The sequence below is a fragment of the Rhamphochromis longiceps genome, linkage group LG1 (genome assembly GCF_057381845.1).
Source record: "Rhamphochromis longiceps isolate RC_006_pf linkage group LG1, R_longiceps_female_GT1.1, whole genome shotgun sequence".
NCBI classification, from domain to species: Eukaryota; Metazoa; Chordata; class Actinopteri; order Cichliformes; family Cichlidae; genus Rhamphochromis; species Rhamphochromis longiceps.
The window spans coordinates 7,821,887-7,834,605 of record NC_140557.1 but is presented as its reverse complement, the minus strand read 5'-3'; the positions used below and the strand labels follow the sequence as shown (position 1 = coordinate 7,834,605).

General features: G+C 39.1%; 1 protein-coding gene across 5 annotated transcripts in view; it reads left to right on the top strand.

The window, feature by feature from the left end:
* The window catches only part of akap13a (A-kinase anchoring protein 13a), a 119,411-nt gene that overhangs the window by 26,273 nt on the left and 80,419 nt on the right, over positions 1-12,719 (top strand). For all 5 annotated transcript variants that reach the window (XM_085419456.1, XM_085419394.1, XM_085419317.1 and 2 more), the window contains exons 3-5: positions 2,266-2,419; positions 8,159-8,313; positions 8,894-9,065. In XM_085419456.1, the coding sequence (XP_085275582.1) occupies positions 2,266-2,419; positions 8,159-8,313; positions 8,894-9,065 (481 nt within the window). The remainder of the gene's footprint in view (positions 1-2,265; positions 2,420-8,158; positions 8,314-8,893; positions 9,066-12,719) is intronic.

Genomic DNA, 12,719 nt, shown 5'->3' with positions numbered 1-12,719 from the left:
TTGTGGGGCTTCTGTGTGCTCGTTTCCTCCCTTCTCCAGCAGATGTTTCACATCTCTGGCTTTTCACCTTCACCTTCACTCCCACCTCCTGCCGACATATTTGAAGTACTGGAACTGATCAGATCTGGTTGATCTGATCATTCAGATCTATGCTGTAAATTTCTTCTGTTTAAATAATTGAATTTCAAACACCAAGATTGAATATTCTAAGATTTGTGCTATTTATTTTGTCCCCTTTAAAGTGTTTTTCTTTGTTAGGAAATTATCAATCGCTTATAATGTTATTTACAAAGGTGGGTATTAACTTTGGTGGAATAAGGAGATTTTGGTGGGCTGCTTTAAGAAATCTGAGCACCTATTGTGTCAAAAAGCAGCAGAGTGGTATTCAGACTGAGGTAATTTCCCACTCGCCTCCAGCGATGGAGAGAAAACCATTTCTCCATTTGCTTCTCTTTTGTTCGTTGTGAAAATGTGGAACTTATTTCACACTAATACGTTTTCATTTTCACATGGAGTACAAACTCACAAATCCTCTGAGGTACCAATCCTTTCAATAGCACCAAGCCCTAATTTCCAATCTGGGCTCAGGATAAGAGATGAGTTTTTAATGGAGAAAATGTCATGCCTGCTGGCTTCCTCCCATCTACTACTCATTTACTTCAGTGACTCTGCTTTTTAAAACTGATACTGGCTGTGCATAGAAAAGCCTACACCCTTTACATTGTGCGCAGTCCTGGTTGTCTGAAGGTTACTGAAGGCTTTTTTTCTGGCTGTATGGCCTCTGGGCTATGTGGTTGTCTTTGAGCACATTTTGCCCCCTCACATTGTTAAGCATCAGTAGTGGCTTGCCAAACAGAGACCTTGCAATGTTGGGGTTGCTGGTTTGCCTCGCTGCTGTCCACCTGCTGACATCCGCCTGCGAGGAACATGGCCCAGAGGCTCCCATTTTATAAGAGAAGGAGGAGACACCTTTAACCCCGTTAAGCTCAGATCGTCACGACAGACTGCTCACGTTGGACGAGGCCAGTAAAAAGACTGCAACGGTGGCCAGATTAAGTGGGTTGAAATGTCCCATTATCCCTCCTCCATGTCAAGAAGCTGCAGTCCTACAGTGGAAAGCAGCTAATTCTGAACAATATCCCTATTTTTTGTTACTATTTCTCCTCCTCAGTGTCCTCAGATGACACATTGATGCTCTGTCACAAATCAGCCAATTGTCACTAAAACTGTACCTTTAAATGTATTAAGAAAATGTGTAGACAAATTGATGGTTTGGTTTATTTTATTTTATTTAGTTTATTGGCCAGTGGCAGTGTACAATAAATACCAGTTATAAGTTAAATTTCACCTGTAATTTCTGGTTGGAAGCATTTAATGGTGGAAAAACAAAATCCTGCGTACTAAAAGAGCCATGGCAATGCTGAACCCCAAGGCACAAACTTAGCATCTGCACCTGCTGATGATGCAGAATACATGAAAAAGGACAAACAGCATAGTTTTTACACTGACCAGGCTGTGTTTTTAGTACCATCCTGAACCTATTTAGCTGCTTAGCTTACACTGTGGTGTTTATTTCATTACGTATATTTTTATTTGTAATGTTCTAACAAAAAAGGGCTAATAGGAAATCCAGCTTACATGAGAAGACTGTTTATTCAAATTTCTTTTTTTTAAAGACTTTTGTTTTAGTTGTTGTTGTGATGATTATTATTGTATTAGATTTCTAAGCTGAATGTGCTTCTTTGTCTTGTTGTGCTGTTCTCTGATGGTGACTGTGCTCACACTGTTTTGCAGAAGTCCAGCTGCTCCTCCATGTTGTCTGCTTGTTTCTTTGTTAATGATGTGGTGTGTAACATTTCATCAGCAAACAAACATTACCATATTTAATTTGAGGCGTTAATGTAATTGCTGTAAACAACTGCGGTGCTAAGAAGATCAGGAGTCTCCGCACGCACTATTATTCACTCTTAAAATCTGGTATCCACTTGTCCAGAGTCTAGTTCACACCTGGTACTGCAGCCAATAAATGCATCTAAAGTGACAGACAGTGATTGAATTACACTGACTTGATGGCGTTAGATTGGTATCTATGGCTAAGTAGATGAACCAAGACATGTAGGCCACTGAGAAGAGGGCTGAGTTAGACTGCAGGCATCTGCAGGTGGATGATAATGTGCCCATTTCATGTTATAAACATGTCTTTTCTTTTTGTCTCTTTCTGTTTTTCCTTTTCCCTCCTAACGTTCCGTCTGCGTGCCTCTGCAGGGTCATTGTGTTATCACAGTACAGCTCAGTGATGACGAGCTGGCTGGTAGTGAGGAGGGCGTGGACTACTTCCTGCTGTTCGCTGGCAGTACACAGAGGCACCTGACCAGCACCCTGAGGAGCAGTCATGACACCTTGCAGGCTTTGTGTCCCGGTAAGCCATCGTACCCACAATGCCTTGCAGCTTACTAGCACCCAAAGGATGGCAGCTCCACCTACAGCATTTAATATTTGTTAGAGACTGTGTTTGCAGACACTTTTAAATAAGATTAGCCTGGATTATTAACAACTAAAGCTGATGCTCTATGAAAGTGCACCAGCTGTTTTATTTAGGAATGTTTTGTTAGTATCTCGTTGGGCCGCCTCATGCCTTAAGAACTGCTGACGTAAATTCATCAAGATGTTACGTCTGTGTCAGCAAATGGAGATTTTGGCTCACACTGGCATGACAGCATCACATAGTTACATCCGCGATACATTCCACCACATCCACACCACAAGTGCTCTGTTAGATTGAGATCTTGTGCCTGTGGAAACTATTTAAGTATGGTGAACTCATTGTCGTGTTCAAGGAACCAGTTGGAGCTGAGTTGATTTGAGCTTTCTGGCAGAACATCTTATCCTGCTGAAAAGAGCCTTCAGAAAAAGGTGTATGTTGTGGTCATAAAGGGATGGACAGCAACAAAACATGGGTAGGCTGTGGTGTTTGATGCTCAGCTGTTACTAAAGAGCCCTGAGTCTGCCAAGAAGAGCCCGAATCATTGATAAAAGGGAGGATGTTTGCTTTTGTTATGTTTACACCAATTCTGACCAGTTTCTTAACTGACAGGACTGGCACCCAGTTTGGCTCTCTGCTGCTATAGCCCATCTGCTTCAAGGTTTAATGCATTTCACATGCAGCGATGCTCTTTTGCCCAGAGAACTGCTGCTCGCTTTATATTTTACTTACCATTCTATATAAACCCTAGAGATGGTTTTGTGGGAAAATCCTAGTAGATCAACAGTTTCTGAAATAATCAGACCAGCCCATTTTGAACAACCATGTTCAAAATCACCTAAATCACCTTTCTGACACTCAGTTTGAACTTCAGCAGGTTGTCTTGACCATGTCTACATGCATAAATGCATTGAGTTGCATTTCCTCATGATTGACTAAGTAAATATTTGCATTAAGAAGCAACTGAACTTGTCTATCTAACAAAGTAAATGTATTTTATCCCCTTACTTGTCACTTTACTTTAGCACCTGTCCACTTTATTGTAATTCAGTACAGTATCAGCATTTACATACATGAAAGAGCACCCCCAGTAATTTGACCTCATTTCTAAACCTTTATAGCCATCATAAAAGTCGACTTTATGGCAGATCACTTGTATTGTATTTGTGTATTTGAGTCAAAACGTAGTAGCAGTGCTCCAGAAGAACTGAGGAAAAGTTTGAACATTATCTTAAAAGGTGGTTTTAAATTCTTCTGTATTCATCATGTGCTGCATCCCAAATTAATATTAAAAGAGGTGTTAAACCAGGAAGGAGAAAAAAAAGATTAATCATCTGCTACCGCTGTCCTCATTTTAAACTAATGTTTTGTTTTGGAGAAAGAGGAATCACTTCACTTTCTAGAGTCTATCCCATTTATCACTCCTCTTGGAGCTTTTCCCACTTTTTCTACTTGCAAAATGGAACATATTTGGTCTGAATTGTTTTTCTGTGCTTTTTCTTGGAAAATAAACAAGAATCAACAGGAAACCTTGATAGAAAAAGTCAGAGATCTCTGCACATACAAAGTAGGTAGTCAAAACTGCAATGCAGCTGTGACCCTGTGACCAGAGTTCATGTTAATTGAATATTTTCAGTCACTGACTGATCAGAGCATAAGAGGAATCAGCTATGACATTAAGTTATTCCAGACCATCTGGGCTTTCGAAGAATAAATATTACATTATAAAAATCTCGAGCTCTTAGGGAACATCAGAGCTTACTGGAGGTCACATGTTCTGGATGTGGTAACAAGGGTTTATGCTACCAAAATGTTCATGTAATAAAATCTGGTCTTATGATATAAGAAATGTCACTGACGTCATTGCTTCCTTCAATGGTCCACGTTCCACAGAGGAAAATAAAAGTGGCAGGATTATAAACTGTGTTTATCTTGGTACGAGTTCCACTAAATTAATGCTTAAAGTTGGGAGGGAGTTGGTGTCACTTTACCAGCAGATTAGCTTTGCTTCAATGCTTTCTCCATCAGGCCCTTCTGGGCTCTAAAGGGATCAACTAGGTCGCGGGATAGAGTTCCCAGGGGACCTGGGAAAATGACTGCAAACTCACTGAATCACTGCTTTGGATTAAGATATCTCTGATTCAAATAATATTTATCAAGCTGCCTAGTAGCCTTCTGACTGCGTTGGTAGCGACATACAACATTGACAAATTATAAAATATATGGATCTGTCGTTACAGAAAGTTTTCTCCCAGAACGAAGGGTATTGCAGACGTGCAAATGTGGCTGATCTTGTTGTAGAGCACACAGTGACGTGGAGTAGATTCCAGAAATTATGTGTGAATTCATGCAATGCTTAATAACTACAAGTGGGAAATCAGTTTTGAAACTGGCTGTGTGTGTTGACATCTTGTTGGGAGTGGACAGATGGACCATGGCAGTGTTCCCTGACTTTCTCTTTGTTTTCTTCTTTTAGACAAAACTGAAAAAATGAGCAACTTTTCAATCTTATTTTGCCAAATTAACACATTTTAAAAAGCAATTGCTACAGTAACACAGAGGATGTCAAAACTGGGGCGGCACAGCAAGGTGAAAAATATAAAGTGAAATGAACTTGAATTAATATGATTGTTTTCTTGTTTTTTAGGGAAAATATGTAGGCTTTTTTCTTCTTCAAAAAAGTATGTCTGTGCAGTTGCACTGATAACATGTACCCACGTTTAGGAGAAATTAACAGTGAATCTTTTTTCATTGTAAATAACCGATGAAAAGTGAGGTGTGCGTTGTGTGTACTTTTTCCTGCTTCTGAAGTGGGCCGTGCCAAAAAAGAGCCACCGCAATAATATATCAAGTTGTCCTCAACTCAAGTAACTTTGTTTTATGGCTTTCTACTCTGCTCGACTATACACTGTGGGGCAAAAGGAGGGGCTTTACACACCGTGTACACTTTACACATGGTGAAATCCAGAGCAGAGGAAGGAAGATAAACTAGTCGGACTGTAAATGATACCAAAACGTAGTAGATTAAAAATGTTATATTTTTTAATTGATTTGACGGGCCTGTTGCTCTTCTCACCAGCTGAGGTAGGCTCCAGTTCCCTGTGACCCAGATTTGAATAAGTGGTTAAGAAAATGAACAAATGCATTAATGGATAAATTGATTTCTACTTAATATATTTCTCTATGGTTTCTTGGGGAGGAAAGTGGGTTCAGAGAGTGAGGTTGAGTTCCCATGTCGGGGGACAGGCACTGCCCCACTCCCTAAGCAATAGTTATGGAAACCACTGTGGACATTAGTGTGCTTTGTTCAGTCTTTGCGATGTGACTTGTGAGTAAATGGCTGTTAGTCAGAAGAATTTAACACATGTTCCATTAAGTGAAATAATATTGTGAATTTATTTGTATTAATTAGGATTTAAATCAGCATTGCAGCTCTGCATTCGTTTGTAGCTCATTACTGTGACAAAATTAGTTCACCATTTCATCCAAGTAGTGCTTCTAAAATGAGAAAAAATTCAATTAATGGAGTGATTAAATTGAATAAAGATACTTTTTTTAAAAGTTAAATTTAAGCTTGATTTCCTCTTATTAGAGCAGATTGAATTAAAGCAATATTTTGATTTATCTAAGAACAGTACAGGTGTTACTAATAACATTAACACCTGACTTGTTAATAATTTTTATTTAATTGTTCTGAGCCAGCATGGACTGTTGGTAATGTGAAATTGAGCTTACAGCACATATTATGTTGGGATCGCCGCATCATCACTTTCTGCGCCCGGTTTAACGCTCCATCATATTTGACCCATTTAACCATAGACTATATGTAAAAGATGAATGCTGCTAACCAGTGTCACCCGATATCCACAACATTAGTGTTTTAGATGGTGCCATCTCAAGCCTTGATTATATTTTCGGCATCCACAAACCCATTAGGGTCTGAGTGACATACAGTGGTGTGGACGTAGTTATGCTTGACTGTTTTTTCTTTTTGTGACTACGTGGACTCGTTCATAGGGTAACAAAACCCCAACAACTTTCATTCATCAAAAATTGAAATACAACCTTCTTATACCATTTTATGTTAATATTACATTGAATCAAAAATAGTGAGGTAAGGCTTACTGTTGCAAATAACTGCAGCTGCCTGTAACAGCACATCTTTAAATGAGTTTGTATTAGGGCTGTTCGATATAACCATATATATCGGATGACGATATAAAAACGTCTATCGTTTCATTTTACGATATCGTTTGTTTCGTGGTGTCGCAAAATAAACTCTTTACGGCAATATTTTTCATCGTTTTGATGGTCACTGTAGTGGCTATATTAATTTCTTAAAGTTCTCTCTTTCTCTTATATTTAATATAACCACACCACGGACGGACAAGCGCATGTTTTTATGCGTTGTCGTTAGCAACAACGACGGTAAAACCATCTCGTGTCCGCTTGTTTATGTTCCACATAAACCTTTCACAATAAAGCTCAAGATCCTGTTGAGACTTTTCAAAATAAACTGAATCACGTGAAAGGGCAGATTATTTACGGATGAGAAGTAAAAAAGAGCCGCCAGGTGCTAAAAAATAAACCTTAGACTCAAACGTTAGAACAGGCCTTTCCCCGCAGCACGCCGTGTAATAAATACTCACAAAGAAAACGGCGGCCGTTACAACTTATGTCTAAAAATGTGTCGTTTCATACATCTGTTAAAACACTCGACTCCAGCTACATGACGCGCAGCTGGAAACACTTCCCGCAAGTCGAGCTGCCCGAGATTCACAGAATTGACAAAAATGTTACATTTTTGTGATTTATATCGTTATCGGGACGATAGAATTCTTATATCGGGATATGAGATTTTGGTCATATCGCACAGCCCTAGTTTGTATACCCACTGTATAGTTGCTATGTAGTCAAAAAGTATGCATAGAGACCAAAATAGTTCTTGCCAGCCACTAGTGGCCACTCCAGAAAGTGTAGTTTTCTGGCACTACAGCGTTGACGATGTTTACTTTACTATTAGAGATACTGTCAGTGACCAATATTTCAATTGATTCAGCCTGCATAAGCTGGGTCTCACAACAAGAAAACGCTCAAAACTGAACACAATTCAGCAGATGAGTTTAAAAATTTTGCGTAGAAATATCGTTTATGCATTTTATACCTCATGCAGTGAATCTATTTTAAACCTGCGACATGAACTGTGCAAGTAGCCAATATTGCTGCGATGATTTGTGATAGTTGTCTGGGCTGCATCAACAGAAATATATATACTCTGTAACTGAAGTAACTAAAGTTAATTTCCGCAAGACTGGCATCTGAGGACATCTTAGACCCTACAGTTAGCTGGCATTGTACATCAATAAAGTATAAATAATTAGTTCAAGCAACTAGTGTTTTAGCTAGGGCAATAATTTTTTATTGTTTAGTTGAAATATTGTTGTATTGTTATTATTTAAGCTCATATGACTTGAGTTTATAGCAAGGCCAGTCATCTATAGCCGAAATGGGTTAATCCTAACAAAGAAACGTTTAATCTCATACACTGAAAATACACAATATAATCTATTTGTCGTTGTGAAAAATGCTGTACACTATGGTACTGTCCTCCACAGGTCAGTTCTCTGTAATCCCCTCTTTCTCTCTTCTCACCCTTGCTTTTTGTGTCTCTTGTAGCTCATGACTGCTGCGAAGTGGTGCTGGTCACCTTGTGCTCAGTCACCCGAGGTGTCCCCGAGGAGCCACAATCCCATCTGGTTCACGTGGCGCCATTGGCCGAGCATCAATTCAGCTTTGTTCAGGATTTGGCGTTTGACATGGCCCAGTTCCTGGTGAGCAGAAAGACGAGTCATTTCTATTCCTACTGCATGTCATCAGTTGAATAATAGAAATACAGAAGCTTGTCACAGGGCTGGAAAACAAAATTGGTTACCACTGGTTACAAGTAATACAGCTCTGTGTACAAAGTGACAGTTAAACAAAAAGATTGCCATGTTATTGTTTCTTTCCTGACAAGGCCTAATGTCTGACAGTTCTTGGCGTTCAATTAATGAATTCTTTTCAGCATAGTTTATCATCCCATAGAAATTTTATGAGTTTGCTTTTCTGAGGAGTAGGACAAGATAAAATAATTTTCTTGGGCACTCAAACTTAATGGAACATGTTCCAATTTATAAATCCGAACATGATTTTTTATTTATTTTTTTTGTCAAAACAGTGCATCCCCAAATCGAGCTTAGCGCTGATACACTCATGTGGATGTTTCTTCCTACATTAACATATTTCATTATTCAAAAGGCATTTGGTTAATGCTTTCATGCTGAGCGCTTTAAAATGAGTGCTCCCATTAGTCTACGGCTCACTTCAACCTCTATGAAACTCGACTCATCTCTGTAATCACCCTCCACACAGGTGAGCACTGTGGGCCGGGCTGATGGCCTCGATGGGGCGCTGTTGCTGGATGAGTGTCAGATTCCTCTGCAGGAGTGTGAGCGTCTGGATGAGAGTTTGGCACTGGCCCTACACCACCTCAAACTGCCTACAGGATGGAATTTACTGGGGAACAAACGATCCAACAGCACTGGTGAGTCTGGAGGGCAGTGGACCCTTTGAAACAGGCAGAATGTCTCTGCACTGATGCAGGAACATACTGACAAATTATGGTTGTATAACACATACTGACACACATGACCCTGCTGTTTGTGTGTTTGTTTATCTGGCTCCTTTTATGTTGTTGAGCAGATATCAGCAGACTAGGAAGACTGAGGATTCTTTTTTGGCATTTTCAGAGAGACACTGTAATTACTGGTCAAAACAACAAGACTTTGTTACTGATTAGTTCAGATGAGTGCATGGATGTAACAAGCTGTTTACTGTCTCCACGTTGTGTGGGTATGTGTGTGCTTTGCAGCATGCGTTACTGAAAGTGACTTCCATTTAACTTCTATCTTTATAGACAAATCTGGTGGATGATTTATATATTGCACTCTCACTCTGGAACACCACCTCCATTACTGCAACGGCAGAGTGGAACTGAACACATTTTACATTACGACAGCGGGAGCACTGATGTTTGGGTTAATCACAGTCGGCTGTCGCCCCTTCTGACAGATGAACTTAGCCTGTGCAACTGTAGAAGTTATCCAGTCTCACAACGCTAGTCTGAAATTGGTTATGACACAGCTTTTGGGAAAGAAATAACATTAAGGTACCGCTTCTGTCTGACCTTCACAGTCTGTAAATTTAAATTGGCTACCTAAACCCAGCAGGAATCATTTCAGCTCCTAGCTTAAAATTTAAATCACTAAACTGTTCGTTCATTTTAAACACAAGAAATCCATCATTTTATAAAAATTGGAAATGTGTGACACTATGAAAGTTTAAATGTACTACTAACTTAGAGGTATCTGTGGTCGCAGCTTATCTCTGTAGAACGATCACTCCCTCTTCAGCAGTTTATGGTTAATCTTTTCTTGGCACTTTGCTTTAAATGTGACTTTGCTTGTGACATTTGCCTTCCACTGTTCTCCCAAATTTCTGTTATTATTAACTTGCTGTTGTGGAGCTTATATATGCGACCTGAGACCATATCAGACATGTTTCCGCATAAATGCAACCACAGTATTATACCAGCTGTTGTTGAATCTGGCATTCCATTTTCATCTGAACCACATAGCTGTAAAGTTTTTTGATTTGCTCTTGCTGTGCTGAAACAGTGGTATCATCTGTCCCATGACAGTTGTATAAACACCTAGAAAATTGTCCAGAACCCCCTTTGTTGTAGTTCATGCTGTATTACGTCTCTTATTTTGCCCCGAGGACACATGCATAAACACTCACAGACCCACAAAGTGAAAACAATACTGACTAATCCATCAGCTGATAACACGGCTACAACAGAATAAAAAGGGCAATTGTGGAACTCTCTGTGGGTGGAGATGAGGATGGACTTTTGGTCAGAGATGCGAAGGAGGCAGTACTGTATGTTCCAGTTATTTTTCCTGGAGTACAAAAAGAGATATTGGCTGTTTATTGTGGAAGTTTGGTTTAGATGTTTGCTAGTGCGATCTACATGGACGGTGCTCACAGATAATATCAGGGGAGGATTTGAAACAGCTGTGCGCAGAATTTGACTTGAGGCAGCAGAAAGAACCTGCTGTCGGACATGGCAGGAGGTGAGCCTGAGGTCTGGAATTGATGGACAGAGATTTCAACACCATTGCTTACTTGCCAACTAGAGGGTTGTGCATTTAAGGGTTGAAACACCCAGTGAAGATTTGGTACCACCTGACACCATCCTCTTCAGCTGCACATACTGAAGTAGTGGCATCTTGATTTTATGCAGTAAGTGATGATATCATCAGTTAAAAATCCAATGCAGAAGTGCAAATCTAGCTTTGACCAGACTTGCTGTCAAAATACACATTTTTCAGGTAGCAGAGAAATTTGATCAACAAATTGGCTAATATATGGATGTAAACCATTTTTACTCAAAAGATGAATTCCTGATAGTTTGTCTTAAATCTTCCATTGACTTGACACTGCCAGGTAGTGTCTTTAATAATGTTGTGTATTTTCTTTGTGCTAATGTCAATGTGGTCACAGCAGATGAAGTCTTATTCATCCACTGAAGAGTGTTTGAGGAGGAGCATTTCCTAGATACAAATAATGTTTTAGGTGCTTTTTGAAGAGGATTTGGGAATTAAAAATCCAAGACCTCCAAGGCATTTAAAAAAAAAAATTACTTAAAGGCACTCAAACGCCTTTATTCTCTTGACATGGTCATATTCAACCTAAAAATGATCAGGTATTGGGTAGTTAAAACCAGTTTTATTCACAAATAAAGGGTTTAATGCTGAACATTTTTTTGTAGAAATATGAGTATGCCATAAGAATAATGGCAATTTAAATTTTCTACATATTTATTGTGGTCTCTCAGTTTAAACTGTGATCTCAGGAGTATATTTCTGGCTTAACAGCAACCACATCCACCTGCTTTTCACTCTTGAGTTTGAGAGGTGCAGCCAATCAGAAGAGGGCTGGTTTAAAGAGTGCAGAGGGAGCTCAAACGTTGTGTTTTAGACTGCGGATGAAGGCCCAATATAAAAATTTATTATTTTGTTTTTTGTCACTCATGCAAAGCTACTCTGGGAGAATCCAACAGTAAAAATCCTGGAGCTGCAAATGAGAATCATAGATGTGCTAAAAAGCTTAACATGAAAGCAATAAGCAATGAATATATAAAAATTATATATTCATTATTATTTATTTATATTTGGATATTTATTTTTAAGAGCTTAATAATATACGACAGGTGCTTTCAAAGTATCCCAAAATAAACATTTGCAACATACCATTTATGGCTTGATTGATACCAGAAGCCCTCGAGTTGCTTCAGTTTGTCATCACACTCTTTCTTCGGGGTGTCAGATGCATGTAAAGTGCCATTCTGACACAATCAAAGAGCAACTTCAGGTCTCTCACAGTGAGCTTATGCAGTTGAAAGCAACAGCTGACACCGTTACATCATCGCCTATGTGTGTTCATTTTATCTATAAGAAATATTTCTGTACTTGGATTATTCACACTGGTCTACAGCCTAAATGCTTGTGAAATAAATGTAATCACACTTTAGTAATTTGGCTCACTGAAAGTGAAAGTGACACTTAAAACTGGTTGGGTTGGCTCTAGTCTTCATGATATGCCACGAGGTTATGTCTAAGACTAAAAGTTATTTGTTGGAACAAAAATGATTGAAGCACATCTTTACTGGTGAATTTTGGCAAATAATTTCAGAAGGCCACTTATTTAAGCTTCCAATTTTGATTAAGTTTCTATGACTTATAGGTGTCAGGTATGAAATGTGGCAGATTTCAAATTGTTTATTAGCTCTGTTTGACTTTTGGCCTCTGTTTTGACCTTGGATTTGACCTTCCTAGCAGCAGGACTGTAAAGTTGCATTTTTTTTTTTTGCATCCCCTCTGTTTGTTCCCTGCATTGTAAAATAATTGAAAAAAGGTTTGTCATGGAGACATCCATAGACAGACATGTGGTGAAGATGATCAAACCAAAATGTCAACATTTTATAATATTTGGGCTAACTGATGCAAGCGACATTTCTCCATGTGACAACATCCCACCTAGGCCCAATATCTTGTCCTTGTCTTTCAAATATAATGGGTCATGTTTAGCTTTTCTCTATAGACCTTTGTTACATGATGAACAAAGGTGCTGTATT